General features: G+C 44.3%; 1 protein-coding gene across 8 annotated transcripts in view; it reads right to left on the bottom strand.

Annotated features, from left to right (window-relative positions):
• The window catches only part of CAMTA1 (calmodulin binding transcription activator 1), a 330817-nt gene that overhangs the window by 7342 nt on the left and 303785 nt on the right, over positions 1-19690 (bottom strand). For 5 of the 8 annotated variants that reach the window (XM_076356070.1, XM_076356071.1, XM_076356075.1 and 2 more), the window contains 9 exons: positions 18731-19046; positions 17819-18342; positions 16427-16614; positions 15764-16010; positions 15207-15278; positions 14235-14255; positions 11218-11411; positions 10953-11027; positions 5955-5985 (listed from right to left, as the gene is read on the bottom strand). In XM_076356070.1, coding sequence (XP_076212185.1) covers positions 5955-5985; positions 10953-11027; positions 11218-11411; positions 14235-14255; positions 15207-15278; positions 15764-16010; positions 16427-16614; positions 17819-18342; positions 18731-19046 — 1668 coding nt within the window. The remainder of the gene's footprint in view (positions 1-5954; positions 5986-10952; positions 11028-11217; positions 11412-14234; positions 14256-15206; positions 15279-15763; positions 16011-16426; positions 16615-17818; positions 18343-18730; positions 19047-19690) is intronic. The other 3 variants (XM_076356072.1, XM_076356073.1, XM_076356074.1) reach the window with 3 other exon arrangements.

Raw genomic sequence — 19690 nt, 5'->3', positions numbered from 1 at the left:
GGACCCTTGAAAATAGAAATCCACTGAGTAAGTGCCACTAGGAGAGCTTTTAAGTGAACAATATAGTATTGCCTTCATGCTAGAAGGCAACCTTCTTTTGTTCTTATTTTTCCGCTTTTAAATTCAGGCAGGGGAAGAGGGCCGAAGTGTAGCATTTCCAGTTACAAGCATTAATAAACTGCTCTAAGAAGAACACCACTACTGGAATTTATACAATGGTACAGCAGAAAGGATGTTCTTAGAGAAGAGGTTTCAATCCAGTTTGGTAGACTTACAGTGAGACTTGTTTTTTTCCCCTTTAAATAACAGAAAAAATGAGAGCCCTGAGAGCAAGTAATACCAGCAGGCCACGTGCTGATGGATGGTGCGCAAATCTCTCCAGAGGTCTACAGGCACAGGCATGCTGGTTTGGATCACTTCTGGAAGTGCCTCCAGCTGCATGGGGACTGGAGGTAAGGACAGTTCAAGTGACACACGGCTGCTAGCCAGAGCGCACCAGGGTAACAGGCTCTGGCTGTGGCAAGACTCCAAACAAGAAGTACCATCCTACTTCAGCAGCCACTGAAACCATGCACAGAATTGCAAGGACCATAAATTTGGCTTTGCACTGATGAAGCCTTCAACAAAAACCTCCTCAAATTACATTTCCTCCAGACAGTAAGCGCCTCTAAGGTACAAAGTCATTCCCTCAGCAATTGCTGAAGAGCAGATGGACGGAAAAAAGCACGTGCAATAGAGATGACCACTGATAAGGTGTGTGAATCACAGCCGTGGTGCTGACGCACTGCAAGGGAAAAGATGATTTCAACTGTGAGCTTTGAACCCTGACACTCGGGAGCTATGTCCCGGTTCCCAGATTGCTCCAGCCAGACAAAGCTTCTGCCCTTCAAACTGTTACTTACTTGGACACCATACAGGAGGTTGCATCATTACGTGCTGAAGCGATGTAGAAAGCAACAGCCCCAGAAGCGAGCAGCAGCTCCTCTCCCCACACGCCCTCCCCAGTCTTGTATGGGAGTATGTCAGCAAATGAATTAGGCCTACTTAGAAAAAGTTACAGCAAACGATGGCTTCATGGGTAAAGCGTAACACAAAGCTGCTTCATCAAATTTACTCCATAATGCCCAGCCAGGGAAATGTTTAATGAATCTGAATGCTGACGATCAGTAAAAAGGACAGGGTGCAGGAGCCAGAGAAGGCTGTCTGGCGAGTTACCTGTTGCTCTGACAGCTGAAATGGCCTGTGGGACATTTAAGAAAGGGGAGCTCTTGCCTTTTTCCAGATATCTCATTTGGGCAGCAAAACAAAAAAGACAGAAAGGCCCAATAAGAATGACACCCCAGAGCACGTGGTCTGCGATTTAACACATACATTTGAGCTCCAAATACATTCAGCCCCTGCAAGAGGTAAATTAAAAAAGAAATTACTTTGAAAACTTTTGTTGCAGGTACAGTGACGCATATCCCAATATGACATTTTCTCACATCGTCCTGAACTTGAACAAACAGGACTTTTCAACTCCTTAAAATTTTCCCCCATTCTCAATCTTCCTAAGAGACGTAAGAACCCGGGTACTTAAATGCAATGTCTGCTGCATAGCACATATTAAAAACACACAAAAAATACAAGTCCTAGGTGCACAGGAGTAGGAAAGGATTTGCTGCTGAAACGCCATAAGAAGGAAGGGTATGCAAAGAACAACAAAATAGAGTAGATGATGTTTATTCAGGTATGAAATAAAGTTGTACTTACCCAGAGGAACTGACTTCAGGTGTCACATGCACACTCCCCAAACCAGAGAGCAGCATTTAATCAAACCATAAGAAATAGGGTGGGGATAAGGGGATCTATTTTTAAATGAAAGATGCCATGAATGAATACATTCTTTATTACTCATGATCACAGATAACAAGTGCACTTGCTCTGCCCCAGAGAGGACAGAAGTTTCGCTGTAGGCAGAAAGTGATCAGCTACCCTAATGATGTGAAAAGACTTGCTCCTTGTGATCTGCTCCAGATCACCTGCCTACCAAGAGCACGGCAGATAGGCTCACAGTTCAAGCAGTCGTGTATTTTTGTTCATGTCCTATATCTGGACTTCAAGCAAAGCTCTCCTTCACAGGAGGCTACAGTGGATGGTTTAACTGATGAGCAGGGAAACATTTGTGTAGCAGGCACTGTGATTAGCTGAAATCTGTCCACTGGAACGGGTTCCCCTGAGATGAAAACTATTACTTAAAAGCAATAGTAACTGGATTTCCCTCCCTAGAAAGTCTTTTAATTTCTACTGCAGAAAGATAGCAGGTTTTGTCTCACATAAGTTGGTCAATAAAATCTCCCAGTTCTCCCTCTTTACTGATCCTGGTGTAATGTAACCCGAATAAATCCAGAAAAATTAATGAAATAAATTTGAAAAGAGGACATGGAGGCAAATGCTGTGATCATTTATCTGCACACGCAGACTACATAAGCGCAGTGTCAGTGTACAGAATACATCCAATTTGTATATTACAGACATGTTTGCACGCATCCTTCACCATATATGGACATGTCAGCTTGTGCACATCGGAAGGTCACAACTTGTTTTTTCCAGATAAGCAGAGAACTCTCCAATTTCCCCGATCAATCCCATATCACTTGCCATTCAAGGCAAAACCTGCAAATGCTACTAAACTTCCAGAATCTGCTTCCTGCTAATTTCTCATACGCTGTTACATACACAAAGCCTTAAAGTGCAACAACTATTTCTCCTCCAATACTGATGACCAGCCTCTCAGCTGCACCTGGAGCAAAATCGCCATCTGCAATCAGCATCTGCAGAGCGTGCCCTCAGGGGTGGCTTCCCCAGCTTTGCTCAAGTCCAGGGAGCTGTGCACTAGCTGTGGACCTGGACCCCGCACTTGCTCCTCTTTACAGTCCCCTCTACTAGTGCACTGACCACGCAACACAGGTCAATTTTAGTCTATCTTGAGATTGCAGCATCCATCTGCTCTCTCAGGTAGGAATCCTAGTGTTGAATGGAAAAGCACAATAGCACAATTGCTTTATTATTCTATGTTCAAGTTGTATTCTTTTCAGTTTTGAATCCAACTGGCCCACTTTGGTATGCACATTTTAAGTTTAAATTATTTTTCTTATTCATAGAACAAAGGTCTTAAAACATATCCCCTCCTGTCTGGCATGCAAAGGTTACACACAGTGCTGCTAGGGGAGAACGCAGCACAGCTTCCAGCCTGTGCCATTCCCAGGGCTGCAGAGTGCACTGAGCAGGGGCGTTCTGTGGGCAGCCCAAGCCTGTGGACACCAGGGCAGACAGAAGTGCCAGAGAGCAGGGCACAGCAGGAACTGTGCTGGCATGCCTGCGCGCAGCCAGCCAAATCAGTTAAGCAGGAATTCTCTGGAGGGGAGGAAGACTAAGAAGAAAGCACCAAAACTGCAAAAATAGGAGTGGCTGGAGGCAGGAATGTATTTTGAGCATACCAGCATCTAGCTGCAGACATGCAAGCTAGTCCTTTTTCTTACACAGTGTGGGACATGGTCCACGGCTACCCAGACAAAACCAGGAAAGACTGGGAGACTCCCAATTATCTCCAGGTAGCGTTAGAGAACAGGCCTCACCAGTAAGCCCCCTGCCGCAGAATGAGTCTGAGGCAGTGCAGGGAGAAAAACATTTGCTCTGTCTCTTCCTGCAACTCCCATCTCGCACCAGTTTCTTCCAATTCTGCTGCTTTTGAAAGGGCTTCACACTCTCGACAGAACTGTAGCATTCGGCTTTTGCTCAGAGAAAAGACAGAGCGGGTGCATCCACCGTTCTGGTTGGCACGGGCCCTGCAGCTCAGCCTTCTCTGTCCCACGACCCAAAGTGTTTTTGGTGGCTGCAAGGCTGGCTCCACACTTGCACACCACAGAGTTCAAGGGTTCCTGACGCAACAGACACATGCTTCATGGCGGGGACTGAGGAGCTGCAGCTCCTTGTTCAGGCCCATCTCAGGGCAGGAGGAAGGAGGTCGGGACACTGCCTGCCAGGGAGGGAAGGCGTGCTGTTGAGCTAGCCCCAGGCCCAGCCAGCTCTGCCCTGCAGCGTACTGCTCTATTGGCTGCTAAATAAAATGTTGTCATTTGTCTGCAGCATTCATTACTGTCCCATGGATATGGTAACTGACCCCAAGATTAAAGATGGTTAAACTTGCCAATGTTTTTTTCACATAAAAGTAGACACTTATTTATGTCCTTACAACAGAAGAAGGTTGAATTATCTAATCAGAATGACTTTTTTTTTTTTAAAGTTCCTTACAGTGAATTTTATTTTTCAAAAACAAATTGTTTTTTTCTTCAAGAGGCTTTTGAAACCAGACACCCAACTGTAGACCAAAAATTACCAGCCCTAGTTATATACAAAGCATCAGATTAGTAAAAACAAGTCACCCAGTCAGTCCACCATTATAAGAATACAAGCTATTTTTACACAGTTCTTGAATTAACCTGTGTTAGTTGTAAAGCACATTACCATACATGCTGAGACCTGGAGCTATAGTTTTCCAGCTAACACCTTCAGTGTTGGTGTCTCTGCAATCAGGAGTAATGATTCTCTTCCTCCATCAGGGCAAGAGCCATGAAAGCAGCACTTAAACAGTTAAGGCACATCTGGGCCTTTGTCCCCATTTCATCCATTTCTTACTTCATTTGTCATTAGTAAAGAACCCAAATTGTTACTTGTAAAAAACTGAGGGTACGCAACAAAAAATGGTAGCACAATAGTCATCATTTGGAAAGAAATGTCATTAGCTATTGCTTCTTTGTTAGGCTCAATAGTTAAACAAATAACAATGCCTCCAGCAGGCTTAAGCCCAATTCATACTCTCACTCCTAAGTCATAAAAATCATCTCTGCAATTCAAAGTCAGTAAAACGCCATAATCAACAATTCAGTTTTCTTTTCTGAATGTCATGTGGGTCACCCCTCCCTCTGCCTCTCCTCCCTTGTTGAAGGGAGTAGTAATAAGCACACAAATGGTATTATTTCCAACTGCAGTTTTTGACAAAAACCCTGCTGTCCTACAACCTCTCAAATGCAAGATGGTACTGAGCAGTCAGGCTGACAACTCAGGCATGTGCCTTGAAAGCCACAGTGTTCCCTGCTTGTACAGGGACTGTGACCTGCTATGGGAACGCTTTGGCATATTCCCACCCTGCTGTCGGGTAGCAGACCAGCCTGCTAATGTGACTGAGCACAAAGGTGAGAGTGAGACTCCCAACAGAAGCTCACTTGGCACTTACTATAACGCAGTTATAGCGTCTTCATCTTCATTTCAGGTTTTTTGTCTTCCTTCCCACTATGTAGATTAACAGCTGAGAGAAGCAGTTGTCAAAAAGCTGGCCCTAGTAAGGTAACCAGACATGTAACTTACCGAAGACCAACTTCTAGAAGATAAGCATTGGTGCTTAACCACCTTAAGGAATAAAAAGCAGTGTGAAGAGCTCTTCTGCTTCTCTCTGGCTCGGGCAGAAACAAATACCCGTCTAGAGTAGGCTGCATCTGTACTGCAGCTTCCTACAATCTAGCCTGAACACTGCCGCAGCCCCATGACAAAGGACATCGTTACTCATTGACTGTGTGTGAGTGCAGACCCCGTCAAGTTCCAAAATCTACTAACAGCCATTTTGGATACTGAAAAAATATCCCACCGACAACGCCACCTAAGCATGCCCATGATGAATATACATGTCCTTTTTCACACATTCATGCATTGGTAACATCTACTGCAGAGCTCTGTCCTGTTATAAAAGCAGCAGTGTTAGTCATTGCAGTAGGGTTAGTTTATAAGGATTCTGTTTTATATAATTAATGGAGGTGAAACTTACTGGCATATCTCGACTGCAGCCCCATGCAAGCAAGCAGAAAGCAAAAATATTTAAAATGGAAGAGAGGAACTGGCTAGCAGGCAGCTACACTCACCCTTTTGTACAGCCTATGGTCCACCAGTGGGCTTCAGATTGCAAAACAATACCAAAGAGCTATTAGCACACACATGGCAATAACCGTACCTTACCAAGAGTTTCACTTCAGTGAGGAGGAGACAACACTTCTGCTTGCCTGGAGAGAAAGAACCCTTCCCACTCCTGCCTACCGGACTCCTCCTCTTTACCAGAGAAGAGCAGTCCCGTGTTTAGGTGTTTTAGGGCAGGAAGCAATAAGCAAGTAAAGTAAACCTGATACTGTCATCCCTGTGGCACTTCTAGCTGTATCCTGCCTTCTCTTGCAGCAATCGTCTGCTTTCTATCTCATTCCAAATGCTACTCCATAAAAACCACTGCAGATCATAATCACAGCCTAGCAATGGTGTGGATACCTCTCAGAAGAGTAACATTTTCCTAAGAATTGGAGAAAGAATAGGAAATAGGGGGTTACCTTCCCAGTGAAAGCTGACTGTATGGACCATATATGGATTCAGCTCAGCAAACCCAAACCCACTTCGGAGCTCTTGGATCTCCTTGCAGCTCTAGATATGTCATATCTGGGGATCCCTGAGTAGGTGGAGTCTTTCCAAAACCACTGAATATGCAAACCCTTAATTCTGCCTCACACAGGACAGCGTGCTGGGAGACAGCTCAACTCACAGTTGGTGTAATGGCAAGTTTTCGGTTGAAAGTTAGTCAAGGGCCAGTTGACAGGTTCGGGCACCATGGGAAGACGGGCAAAGCTCTCCTGGGAGGCCAGGAAGTTTCTGTTTCTCATTCTCAAACAACACTTCTGTGACAAGTCATGTTGATACCATGTTATGGCTGATGCATGTTTTTCACCAGATTTTTGACAATATGACAATAGATGGATAAATAAGTTTTTTTTTTCCCAAAGTCAAAAGGAAACAAGACATGTCTGACCGTCAGAATGACTGCTGCTGATGAATGACCACTTTTGTATCCATGACACCTGACAATATTCAGCTACTAGAGCTCCCATATCTTCTCTAAGAATACATTTGACCAAAACTTACATTTCTTTTCTGATTTTCATTGACGTCTATGCATGCATTACTGAGAGAGCTCCAACTGCAGAACTTCTCTCGTTAACTCTCACAAAACATCTGAAATACTGTCTGATCAGGCAACAAGCGTAAGTTCAGGAGAGAGAAAACACAAGACCAACATGCCTATGCACCCTGGATCCTCAAGCTGATAGGAAACATGTTTGCGCTACTGAGCCTTTGCGCCAAAAAGCTAATAGGCAAAATAGGACAAGACAACCATTTAAGCTGTTCTGAATGCTAGCAGAGAAAGAGTTCTCATCATTGGCTTAAAGTACACTTTGATCAATTTAAAAATAGGAAAAAAACAACCAACCGCATGGTTGCCAGGGGAAAGCCTGAGTAAAGCTTGCCTAAAGGCTACAGAATAAGCTCTTAAGAGCCATTTATTGGCCCAGCAACAGAATCTGCTTGTGGACAAAAACCTAGGTTAAACAGTTTCATTTTTTTTAAGGTTTAATTTCTGAACTTCTCACTTAGCTCACTATCCTTACGACAGACTGCAAGTGGCTTTTACAGCCTCCTCCCCTACCTCTATCAGCTGACAGAAATCTGCTACAAGATCCTGTTTCTTTGATGTTCCTGTGCATGCTCTCTTTTCTCTCACTCTCTCAGATTTTCCCAAAATATCTGTCATTTCTATCCCTTGTACTGACAAGGCACTGTGGTTTAACAAGCGGCTCCATAGTGCCATTTTTACACTACAGAGCATTAAATAACATTAGTTGTTCATTGTTATGGCTTGCCCCTGGGTGTTCAGGAGCTTGGATGGCTGAAATATTTCTTTACAGAGCCTGGGGCTTTCTTGATTTCTTGTTTATAGCAGCAGTGTGCTAATTTTGAGCATTTCAAGAGGAGTCTGTGATGGGATTCCAACAAGGAGTACTCCTGAAACAGTGTGTGGGGCTGTTAGCCTAAGTACCAGTCACATCATCATCAGCGGTATCCTGTGCGAGCGTTACACGGGATGCACAGCAGACTGAATGGATATAATTAGGAGGCTTATATAGAGATGGTTTTAAACTCACTTAACATCCTAAGTTTTATTACTCTATCCTTAGAAAAAAGGTAAGCAACAGAAGTCAAGCAGTGAGGAATAAATGCAATTACTAAGACATAGAAAAGAAAATTCAGAAAGCTTGAAGAAGAGCAGATGAGAAGGAAGCAATTCCTTCATCTTCCACCTGGTACCCCAGTGTACATGCACCATGAACAGGGCAGCTCAGAAAGGGGGCTGCTGAGCCAAGCTTGGGAAGGAATGAATGCGGGTGGTCTCACCAGGATATGGCTGTGCTGGGGAAAGCGCATAGATCTCCCCCTTGGGGCAGGGGGGGCGAGGAAGCAAATGGGTCAGCCTGAGTCAGCTGAGATGCTGAAGCAAGTGAAGCTCTGTTTTAGTAAGTAGATCTGTATCATTTCCAGTATTATGCTTTGCCCTTGCAGCTGTTTACACAAGCAGGAGACTTCAATCTGTTTGTCTCCAAAATCCTGTGTGGTAATAAAGCTCTAAGAACCTGATTTGTGTGTTGTTCTTCAGTGAGCACAAGCAAGCATGGGGACCAGACCTCTCTGTAAGGTACCGGCAGCCAGGAGAGTCTGAGGGTCCGTGAGATACTCCCGCAGTGTGATCCCAGGATCACAGATGCAGCCTAAGTGCACAGAGCACAAAGTGTTTTGGAAAATGTCTTTCTTCGCAACTGCTTGCTAGAACTTTTTTGGCAAGCAGGAGGAATACGGGGAAAAAGGTCCAAACTCGTCACATTTCTAAACAGTTCTGTAAATCTAGTAGGCTGGTAAATGTATGCCTTTTTCAAGTAGCTTCTAAATGCTGATTTTGTCATTTTGGTAAGCCTTGCTTTTATTTTTAGCATTTGCCAATGCCAGAATGCTCCTGGTTAAAATTTGTGTCAATTATTAGTATTAGCCACACTAACAATTTTAAATCCTTATGATTGCTTGGAGAAAGTACATGTCCATGAATGTGTGATCGTTTTTATTTCAGAGGGAAAAGCAAGGCAGTTTTGAAACACAGTTAACATCTTCAGTGGAAATGTTACTTTTTTCTTTTGTTGCATCCTAGCCAAGAACCACGGACAAATTCCCAAGTAACCACAACGGCTAACAAAGTGCCTATGGACACAGACAGGACTGCATCGTTGCAGAAATTCAAGTACTGCACAGTGTGACATAAGCCAGAGAGAGCCTACTGACAATGGATCCCCCCCCCGCTTCTTTTTATTTCCTGTCTATAAATACCCAAGACCTAAACCTGTCTCCCAGAGATGCACAGCAGCAGCGACGATGCTGCTGAAGAGAGAAGAGGTTGACTACAGGCAAAGGGAAGGGTCTTGCCTGCAAACTTCAGTGATGCAAATGAGTAGGGTCTCACTCTACAAAGGAAACAGGAGATGCTGAGAAAGAGGAAGGCAACGAGCTGAAGACAAGAAGAACTGCTGGATTCATGGGCAATTTAAGCCCTGGAAAGTCTAGGTTACTCGACAGCTGGAGACTTAACTGAGTGTGGCTGAAGTGCATGGCGCATCCTGGACATCAGTGGGAAACCCAGTGATACAGCTAGTTGTGAGGTATTCTCTGGGCTTGTGTGTGAGAGTCACCTGTTAAGAGCTGCTGGCAGGTTGACCCCGGAGCCTCCATGGATGGAAGCGGGCACGTGGCTTCCCCAGGGACTGCCTGGATCTCAAACAGATCTGAGAGGATACAGAAGTTCTGAGCCTTCGCCTGCTTCAGCAGGACATGCTGCCCAACAAACACAACAAAACAAACCTTTTGGTCTCTTCCACATGCCCTGCTGAGAGCAAGAAGCCACTTGTGCTTCTTCATGAAGAACTGTGGCTGTTTCAAGTGCATTTGGAATTGGCCTGGAAACTATAAAGCCCTCTTTCTTGTCCACACATGTTACTTCCCACTGAACCGGCAGGTAAGATGTCCTTCCACAACATGAGCTACGCTGACCTCCTGCAAACTGCAGCTCTGAAATCCTACAAAAAGGACCGAGTCTGTTTCTAAAATCAATTTTATCACATGCCCCTCTGCCTCTCAGAGCTCTCCTTGTTCAAACATCACTGGGCTGAACTAGATATGCTTCATCAGGTCTGACCAGCTCCTGAGCAGATGAAATGCATGTGTGGTGAGAATGGAGGGAGCAGAGTCAGAAACATCTGAATTCACTTTTGTCTAGGCAAAGTTCCAGTGTGCAACCTGATCATATATGGGATCCTTTCATTGAAAAAAATCAAAACAAACACCCTGCATGTAGCAGAGTACTAGTATGGTAGCGCCAGCTGCCACATGTGAGCACTTTGGCAAGCCTGCACAGGTCCCCACGCTGGCAGGAGATGATTCATCTTCATGTCTGTGTCTGTACTCCCAGCTTACTGAGGTATGTGTGGAGTGGCTGACGTGAACTAACTTGTCTGCTGCTGTTGGCACATTCCACCTATCCACACTAAAAAGAACCCGTATTTGATGAGAATTTACCAAATGATCCTGTGACCAAACTAAAGGCTACACCAGATGTTGTCACATTTTGCACTTTCCCACATACCATGAATGCTTTGTGCAGCACTTACAAGCTGTAGCTATGATTCAGTAAGCTTTTTTTCAGACTTCCTCAAGTCCAACTTTTAAAGTCATGTGCCTTGCTTTGCTCAAAGTTTCCTTATTCTGTGTCTGCCCAACACAACCTGGGCTCCAGCAATGGAACTGAACATAATTCTTTCAGCAACAGTCCTAATTTAAGACATTTCATTTTTGTCAGTGTATCTTGGAAGCAGCTGGGCTTCGTTATTTGATTAAAAGATCTGTAGTGAGCTGATTCTGTTACCCTTTACATTGCACTCATTGCTGACACACTTGAATATTGTTGCATTGCTCTAATGAAGGGCAGATACCAAAAGACAGCGTCATACCTGTGGCGGCAGCGTCGTAAAAACCGCATAATCTTGCGAGCAGCTTGATCCTGCTTCTTAGTAAGCAGACTGCTTCTAAACACAAAAAAAACCCAACAATGAAGTAGGCAAAACTGGGGAGAATAATACTAAATGCAAGAATAATTATCCTATGAACCACTGTCCTTTTCTCAGTGGCCTTTATCTGTAAACTACAGCACAGCCCTGATGAGTGTACAGGCAATATACAAAGATCCTGGTAGCATCTAACATCCCAATGGCTCACCTGAGTTTCTGTTGTACAATGGTGGCTGCCCGACGGTTTTGCCTCCTCTTCCCACATTCTTTGTAGCTGCGATAGTACTGCTGGATCAGCATCGCAGCTCGTCGGCTCTGCTGGAATTTTTTCTGCTCATAATAACTTCGGAATTTGCTCTGGATAAGAATGGCAGCTTGCGTCATCTTTTTATAAAGTGCATACTACAAGAGAAACAAAGAGAAGCTGAGGCATTCCAATAAAACCAGCGAGAAGCAGGTTCCTAGGGCAGAATACTCTTCTGCCACTAAGACATGATGAGAAGCAAATGATTATCTGCTCGCTGATTGGGAACTGTATGAGAAAATGGTGACAGCAAACTGGAACAACTATGAGATTAGGTGCAGAACCTAGTCTGCATCAAGAAAGCAACTACCTGTTTTGCTGCCCCTGGAATAGTTTGACGGGATTGGTTTTATTTAATGCCTAGCTAGCAGAGGCTCTACATGTACATGCTAATGACCCAATCCAGCTGTACTATACTTATGAACAACTTCGGAACAACTGGAGCTGATCCTGAGTCATGTTTACACTGCTTCATATTTGTACTGCAGTGGGTCTGTGTTAGAGATAAACCAACTGACTACACTTACAGGAATTGTTTGTTTCCCTTGCACACAGAAATCTCATTACAAACTACAGGATGCTCATTTCTATGCAGCCATTGTTCGTAAAGGCTCATAACAACAGCAGCAAAATATGCCCAACTAAGTGACTGTAAGGGTAAAGCAGTGTGAATGACTATTCCAAAATGCTAAGAAATTAACTAAAACGAAAATACACTTTTTTGTGTCTTCCTTTAAAAATATCTTTTCAACAAATTACTTTAAAATTGAATTTGCTGTTCACAAGTGTATTCCACTTTCCTAGGACAATTGACTTTTAAACAGCTCATTTCTTGTTTCTATGCCATAGCACAATACTGCAAAAGTTTTGATTGCTCAAATATATCCATTTAAATCCAAGCATTTCAAATAGAATAACATATGTTTCTAACTTAAAAAAAAACCCCAAAACCAAACCCAAACAAAATCCACAAGAGTTAATTAAGCAAGTCTAATATTGAGCCCAAGTCATAGGCAAAACTAAATCTCATTAGAAGTCTGTAACAAGCATTCACTGAACTTGCAAATTTGCATGAGCAGTCACACACATCCAAAATTCCCTCTAGCACTGTATTATTTTTAGCCCCATGATTCCAAATAAAGCAGGCACAAACTCTTGAAAAGAAAATCTTTATTCTACATCCTTTTCCTTCTAAAGCACGCACGTAGATGGCCGCTTAACAGAAACCATACACAGTCATGCGTATTTTTAAAAGTCCTTTTTAAGATAAGAGATGTAGCATAATGTATAGAAGTTGCACTCATACCTCTGAACTAACGCTATGACAGAGGTTTTCAGTGTTTACTGATCTTATTTTGGAAGTTTTAACGCTTTCAAAACTTATGTGTCTGCTGTTCCTGGCTATTTTATCACCTGTGACTTCTGCTCACTTTATCAGACAGATAAGACACAGAAACAGCAGCCACTGCCCTGTATAGGGTAATGTCCTAACATATCTCAATAGAGTTTTCCTGTCTATTGGGAAAAAAAAACCCAAAAGCAAACACACAACCCCCGCCCTGCACAACATCACCCCAAAGCAAAAAACCCTCCGGTATCACCACAGACCACCATTTACCAAATTTCACTTTTTGGAATTGAAGCAGTCATTAGGTGCAATTATATTTTGCCATTATTAATGTCCATTGTTTTTTTTCTTTTCTTTGTTCTTTTTAACATTTTTAATTAAATGGATCAGATTGTGGTTTTCAATCAGCTATTTTAAATAAGTCCACTCACGGGCTGGTGATTGCCTTCCAATTTTTAGCCCAGATGGGACTTCTGTGGCTGAGTTACAAACCCCTGAATAGAAGGGTTCAAATACTAAACCGTGATGTGAACTATGACTGTTCAATCTAGTCATAAGCCTGTACTGATCTCAGCAATACAGTAACATAATAGAGGAATAAGGCACGTGAAAGAGAAAATAGCAGTCACTGAATAGACTAGACTCCAGTATGTTTGCATTCAACTCTAAGACCCACTTAGCTGATTAGCTGCTCCCTCTCCTCCTCTTTTTACCTCCAGCCGGGAAGAGGATAAATGGAGAAGTCACCTCACCTCTGTGAAGTGGTAAGCCTCAGCTAGTACAGCGGCCCCAGAAAGCTCAGCTGACTTGTGCTGATAGAACAGTACTTTGACTGATACAAAACCATGGTGCAGGAGGAAGGTGTGGATGGAAAATTACCCCGAGGACATGGTCTGTCCAGGAAGAGCATGCCTTGCCTCCTGGGTAGCTCTGAGAGAAGCTCAGCTGATTATAGTACCTGATGAGAGCAAGACGTTGCACAGCTGGGAAATCCATCTTTACAGTAGAAAATTATTGGCCATGAACAATTTAAGACTGGCATCAACAGTCACGCCTCCAGTATGAGCAGCAACGTACATGAGATGGTGGTCTCAGGAATTCAGGGCACAGGTATTTCAAAGATGAATGTTCAAAATACTTTGGCAGGCAGGCAGAATGCAGAGGACTGGCTGCACGGGTGGGATAATGTTCTCCTGTGCTCCCCGAATGCCAAGGCAAAGATCACCGAGTGACAGCTAATCAGCAGCAGCAAAGGAAAGCTTGTCCTCCGGAAACTGGCTTCAAAACCTTCCCTGCACCTCAGCCCCTCACTGCTTAGATGAGTACCCGTAGAAGCAGGAGCCTTTTTTTTTTTTCTTTTAGTTGTACTACTGTGCTGGTATGCTGTGGCACAGCAGCCCCTACGTATCTCCCATAAGGTTTGGTTTGTCACTGATTTCTCAACTACAGGTATTTATTAGTGGATACCATTAAAACGTTTCTCTAAATGCCAGGTTCTCCTGGTTTATATTGAACATTAAAGTTAGTGACCCACGGGGAATTGTTTCCAAAATAGTGTTTGTATTTGTATTACCTTCAAGGCTATCCAAGTAAGCTTAGGGAGAAACAGAAAAATACATAGTTAATGTTAGTTCTGCAAATAAAGAATGAAAAAATTAAAAAACCAAACCATCTTCTTTCAAAAAGAAGCGATTCCAGACAAAGCAGCTTGTCAAGCCGTTTTTGAAAGGAATTAAGCTTCCCTATTACAGGAAGTATCACTCCAGAATAGCAGCCATGTGACAGGTTGAATGTGAATCATGATGCAGTCACCTAACACTAGAAAGGCTTCCCAAATGTTTTTGAAGGTTGTAAAAGAGCACAGACATCTTGCCTTTCACTTTACGTAACATGCCACCAGGCACCAGACAGCTTGAGTCTAGCAGAGTACAGTAAAAAGAGGGACATGGGCTCAAGTCGTCGTGTCCCCCCCCCCCCAAAAAAAAAACCCCAAACCCAAAACCCCCCAAAAACCAAAAAGGAAAAAGTATCTTCTTTTTCTGGGGTTGAGAACTCAGCCTAAAAGCATGTCTCCAGCTAGAATCTGGAGAACAGTCTCAGTCCTGGAACAAGTGGCATCAAGCTACAACACGTGACTTCCCATAGTTTAAAAGTTTAGTATGTGCAAAATAAAACAACCTATTTTTCATCTTTTCCTTTATCAAAGGCAAAACCAACTTCAATTTCACAATGAAATTTGGCAAGCAACTAGTCAGAGAATAGTCTCACCAGGCTATAGCATGCATAAAGGCCAATATGGAATACATCATTGCCCTCTCATAGCAAAAATACAAGTTATCATCACAAACAAAACCCTTTCAAGGATTCCCTCCAAAATTAAGATTCAGGACACGAATTTTCTTCCCTTTTCAATTTTGCCTGAGCAGGGTATTTCATCACTACATGATGAAAGGCATACAAGAGGAACAGTGGGATAATTCCCATTACAAAGGGCTGTGTTCATGGCACTTACGTGTGTTTCATAAAATTTCACTTCCTTGATTACCTGTTTGTATTTTCGGTAGCAACGCTGAATAACAGCAGCAGCCACCTCTTGCTGTTCCCGGAGAGGACGACCCTATGTGGAAAAGGAAAGAAGCAATAAGTAGTCAGAGCGCACCAAAAAATGGGACAGATGATGTTAAGTGGCTCACAGCAGCTTGCAGGGCCCCTACTTCGAAATCTCTCCTATCAGTGCTACCCGGTCTGATTCAGGTCTAGGCATTTCCTGGAGATCTCTCTACTGTCAACTCATGTAAGGGACAAACCCTCATAATTGATCTTTACACCAAGCAGGCAACTAACCAGAACCTTTGGGGTATATTTTGAGGATATGCTTTGTGAGTGCTGTTCCGGCACAGAAGGCATGCTATGGCATGGCATACTCTCTCCAGTATGGTAGTTGCTGGGTAAACATCAACAAGCAAATGCTAGAAGCATTGAAAATCTTATGGCAGAAACTGTATTTTTGTCCCAGAAGTGGGTATTACCCACATTTTGTTTTTGTAACAAATTACACTCTAACACCTAACAAGGAAGACATTGGATGTTTTGGCCACATACCTTGTATTTCCTGAACACTGTCTGGACAAGTTTGGCAGCTTCATAGAGTTCTCTCTGCTCATGATCAGACAGAGTTAACTGTGCAAACTCATTTTCTACCTTCTCGCTGGTGGATGCACTCAGAAATTCAGACCAGTCTGCTGCCGAGGGAAGGCTGGGTTTCTCAAAAGCTATTTCACTGATTGGTGAGCCTGCAGGGCTCAAGCTGGTGTTCGAAGAAGGGGTCAGGGGTTCACTATACAGACTTCTGAAATACCAATCACAGTAGGAATTATTGGCTCACAAAGCACCTGAGCTGGCATCACAGATAAGGACTACAACATTTCTCAGTTCAAGGCAGAAGCTCATGCTCCCCTCCTTCTCTCCAACCAACATCCCACATTCCTGAGCCTGCCTGTACCACATTGCACAGACTTGGCACTGGAAGAGAAGTCACAAGTCAGACCTTGTGGCCACTTTCCCCTCCTGCTGCATGCATTCCTATTCTTCCACGAATTTGTAGCTGTGCTGGCAACAATACATTTGACCACCAGAGCGTGGCTGGGCTTGGAACACTAGCATTGAGTCCCACTCAGAAAGAGCATCTGCAGGCTAAAGAATCAGTGCATGCTGCCCAGCATTCAGACCACTCAAACCCAGAGCAACTTCACAGCTCTTCCTGACCTTATCTGTGCAGCACTTGGCAGATGATCGACATCAGCAAGGTAACTGGCCAGCCAGCTCATTGTGGTGCTCATGGCAGCACTATCCGTTCTCTCCACCAGCGGTGACTCCATGGGCACAAAATTCTCCCGCTTGATCCTGTCAGGCGTAGCTTCAATAATGTGCTCTGCAAGTGTCATCATGTTCACCTGGGAAGGGGGAGAGGAAAGCAAACTTTTGCTGCCTGGTAGCAGGAGCCTTGTGCTTGTGTGTTACAGCCCAGCTTTAGACAGATTGCCTGATTTTCCTCAAACTTATGATAGCTGAAGTCTACTGTTTGTCTCAGCATCAGAGAGAAATTCATTAACCAAAGCTCATTTGCTTTTCTGTCTCTTCTGACAAAGCACTGCAGGTTTTCACATTCCCCAGACCTCTTTTTCATTGAGTGTATGGGGAGCCTAAGAGATCTGGTGAAAGGTTTATGTCATTGGACGTAGCTGTATGCTACTGGCAGCTGTCACTACTATCTTGTTTCCAAAGGAAAAGTGACCTTGCCGCTCTTTCGCTGAGATGTGCAGTAGAGCATGACAGCACAATAAAGGCACATTAAGAGAAGTTAAAACCCTTGGGACCACAGCTTCGTCTGGAATCCTTCTGAACCATTTCCCCCCACCTGCCAAGGTTCACAGGAATTTTTAATACAGAGAACAGAAAACAGTTCTTTTTTTCCCAAAGATCTGCTTCATCTGTGTTACGCCAGCAAGATGAGAATATTTAGAGATGCCAAGGCAGTGCAGGTAGGCTGTGCTCCCATTATTCTTTTTGCTCAGAAGACCAAATGCAGTGTCTTTCCCCCAGTGACTACTGCTCATCTGTCTGTCCTGCTTCTGCTGGGTTTTTATTTCCTCTATTCCATACCCGGTGGGATTTTTCCTTCCCCAAACCCACTCTCTCTCCCCTTCTTCACTCTTATCTCCTTGCCCTTTGAAGTGCAGTGGCTTGACCTGCAACCACAGCACTGCCTCTCTCAGGTCACCTTGTCTTTGCAGGGACTGCTTCCCACTTCCCAAAGAAACAGGGGACCACCTTATTCTCATTTACTAATGTGACCAGGAGGCTCTGCTTTTTTCCTTTTTCCTTGCAAAATTGCAAACAATTTTGTGCATTCTGTACACTGTTGAAACGTACGCCAGTGCATGACCCTAAATGCTAACCATCAGCCTTTGCGTCCAGGTTGAAAGGATACCCTTTAAAACCAGAAGAAAGTATACATTGGCCATATGACCACCTCCTTTCACAAAGCACAATTCAGAGTCTCTAAAGGCTTCCACAGAAGTTTCTCACAGTTAGGCTCCTCTGTGCAGCCACCGTGCTCTCTGAGACTGCTGATCTTGGTGCTACGGGTACGTTTACCTGCAAGTCATCCATGTGGTGTAAGCAGTCCTCATCCCCTGCATTGTCCCTATAGGATAAGAGCTCTGCATCCACCATCTCCCTGTCAGCCATCATCAGCACGTTCATCTGCTCTCGCTGGCGTAGCCGATGGGCTACAGCGTCCTTCCCCAGCGCAGCCCCTTTCTGGCTCCCCACCACCTGCACTGCTGACACACCAATATAAATGTCCTTTGGGTTCCATTTGATGCCTGCTTGGCTGCTAGAGCCCCGGTACCCAGTAACTTCTGGGATGTGCTGGGAGAGCTCCCGGCCATAGTCCCTTATCCCTTCACTGGGGCTGATTGTCTCAGTGGCGGATTGCTTGGAGCTGGAGTTCTGCTTCCTGATGCTTGGCTGTTCCAGGCTCAGCGCAGTGGAAAGCAGCTTCTCTTGCCGGGCTTGAAAATATTCAGGGCTCAGCTTATGTTTTTTGGGTGCAGGGTAATCTTTCTGAGTCTCACTACTGTAGTAACTGGAAGGTTCCGATCTTGGTCGTCTCAGCTCTGCAAACAAACAGATCAATGGTCAAAACAGAACAGGCAACCCATGACCGCTGTAGGAACTACAACAGCTTCTGCTGCAGAGTGGCAGGTGGAAGTTTGTGCCATGATCTAGGACATCCAACAATATGTGCAGAGGGAGTAACTATCACCCAGGGAGGATACTACCTCAACCACTCTTAAGATACACACGTCTTTCTAAAGCAGGCATTCACTCCTCTTCCCAATACTTACACAAGTGCATGGAGCATGTGACAGAGCCCACAAGACAAGAATTAAGCATGGACAGCAGGGCTACAGGTGGCATCTGCCGCCCAGGTGAGCTCCTTGCCCCCAGGTTTTCACATATCAAATGTCAGCAAAGCAGCGCATGCCCTCAGGGTTGTTTTACCTGTGTTTGTACTGGAAATCACAGTGACTCCCTTCTGAGGCTCCTGAGAGGCAATAAGCTCACTGTGCCACTGGGACACCCAGTTCTCTGTGTTGGAGTCTGTGCTCGAGGGGCACTGAATCCTAGGGTTTTGCCCAAGCTGAGTTTGCTCATCTCGCTGTAGCTGCTCCAAGCACTCTGCCAACTTCACATGGCCCCGAGACCGGGCAATGGCCAGTGGCAGTCTCCCAAGGGAGTCAGGAATAGAGATGGCTCGGCGGTCCCACTTGTACAGCACAACAGCTGCATCCATGTGGCCCAGGGCGCATGCCCACATCTAAAAAAGAAAAGACAACTGACGCATTGGGCGACCTGCCTTCTCCTCCTTTTCTTGCTAATGCAGGGGAGTCTGGTCCCTAGTCCACAGAAAAATGACTCTGATAAGAAAAACCATAACATGCTTGAACCCCAGCAACTAGCTTTTATAAATGTCCTATCCCAACAAAAGGCCATTACAGAGGATTAGATGCATGCTATTCTCTCCTATGACAGAGAAACCTTCACCTGCCAAATGAAGCTGACAGTTTGACAGTTTCTTATTTAGTAATAAACATTTTTTGGTTTTTTTGGGTTTGGCTTTTTTTTTTCCTCACACTGGCATCACTGCAGAGACATAACAGCCTCATGCGCAAAGGAATCTCTGAGATCAGAAACATGCAGACAGGACTAACAGTTGGGAATAATAAAATCAACACTGCTGTTGTAAACTGGCACTTCTGGTTCCACCTGCTTTGGCTCTTTGCTTGTCTAAGTTCTCAGTCTCGATTTCATGATTCCAACGACCAAGATATTGCAACGACTTTACAACTGCTACAGTCAGTCAGTCAAAGAGAACAACTTGAAAGAAGGGATGTAAAGCCCTTTCCCCCGCACAACAGTGGAGACTAGATTTTGGGTAAAACACAAACCAGAAACACCTCT

This window comes from Aptenodytes patagonicus, chromosome 19, assembly GCF_965638725.1.
Source record: "Aptenodytes patagonicus chromosome 19, bAptPat1.pri.cur, whole genome shotgun sequence".
Taxonomy (NCBI): domain Eukaryota; kingdom Metazoa; phylum Chordata; class Aves; order Sphenisciformes; family Spheniscidae; genus Aptenodytes; species Aptenodytes patagonicus.
Note: the sequence above shows the minus strand (reverse complement) of the source record. Positions and strands in the feature narration are given on the sequence as shown.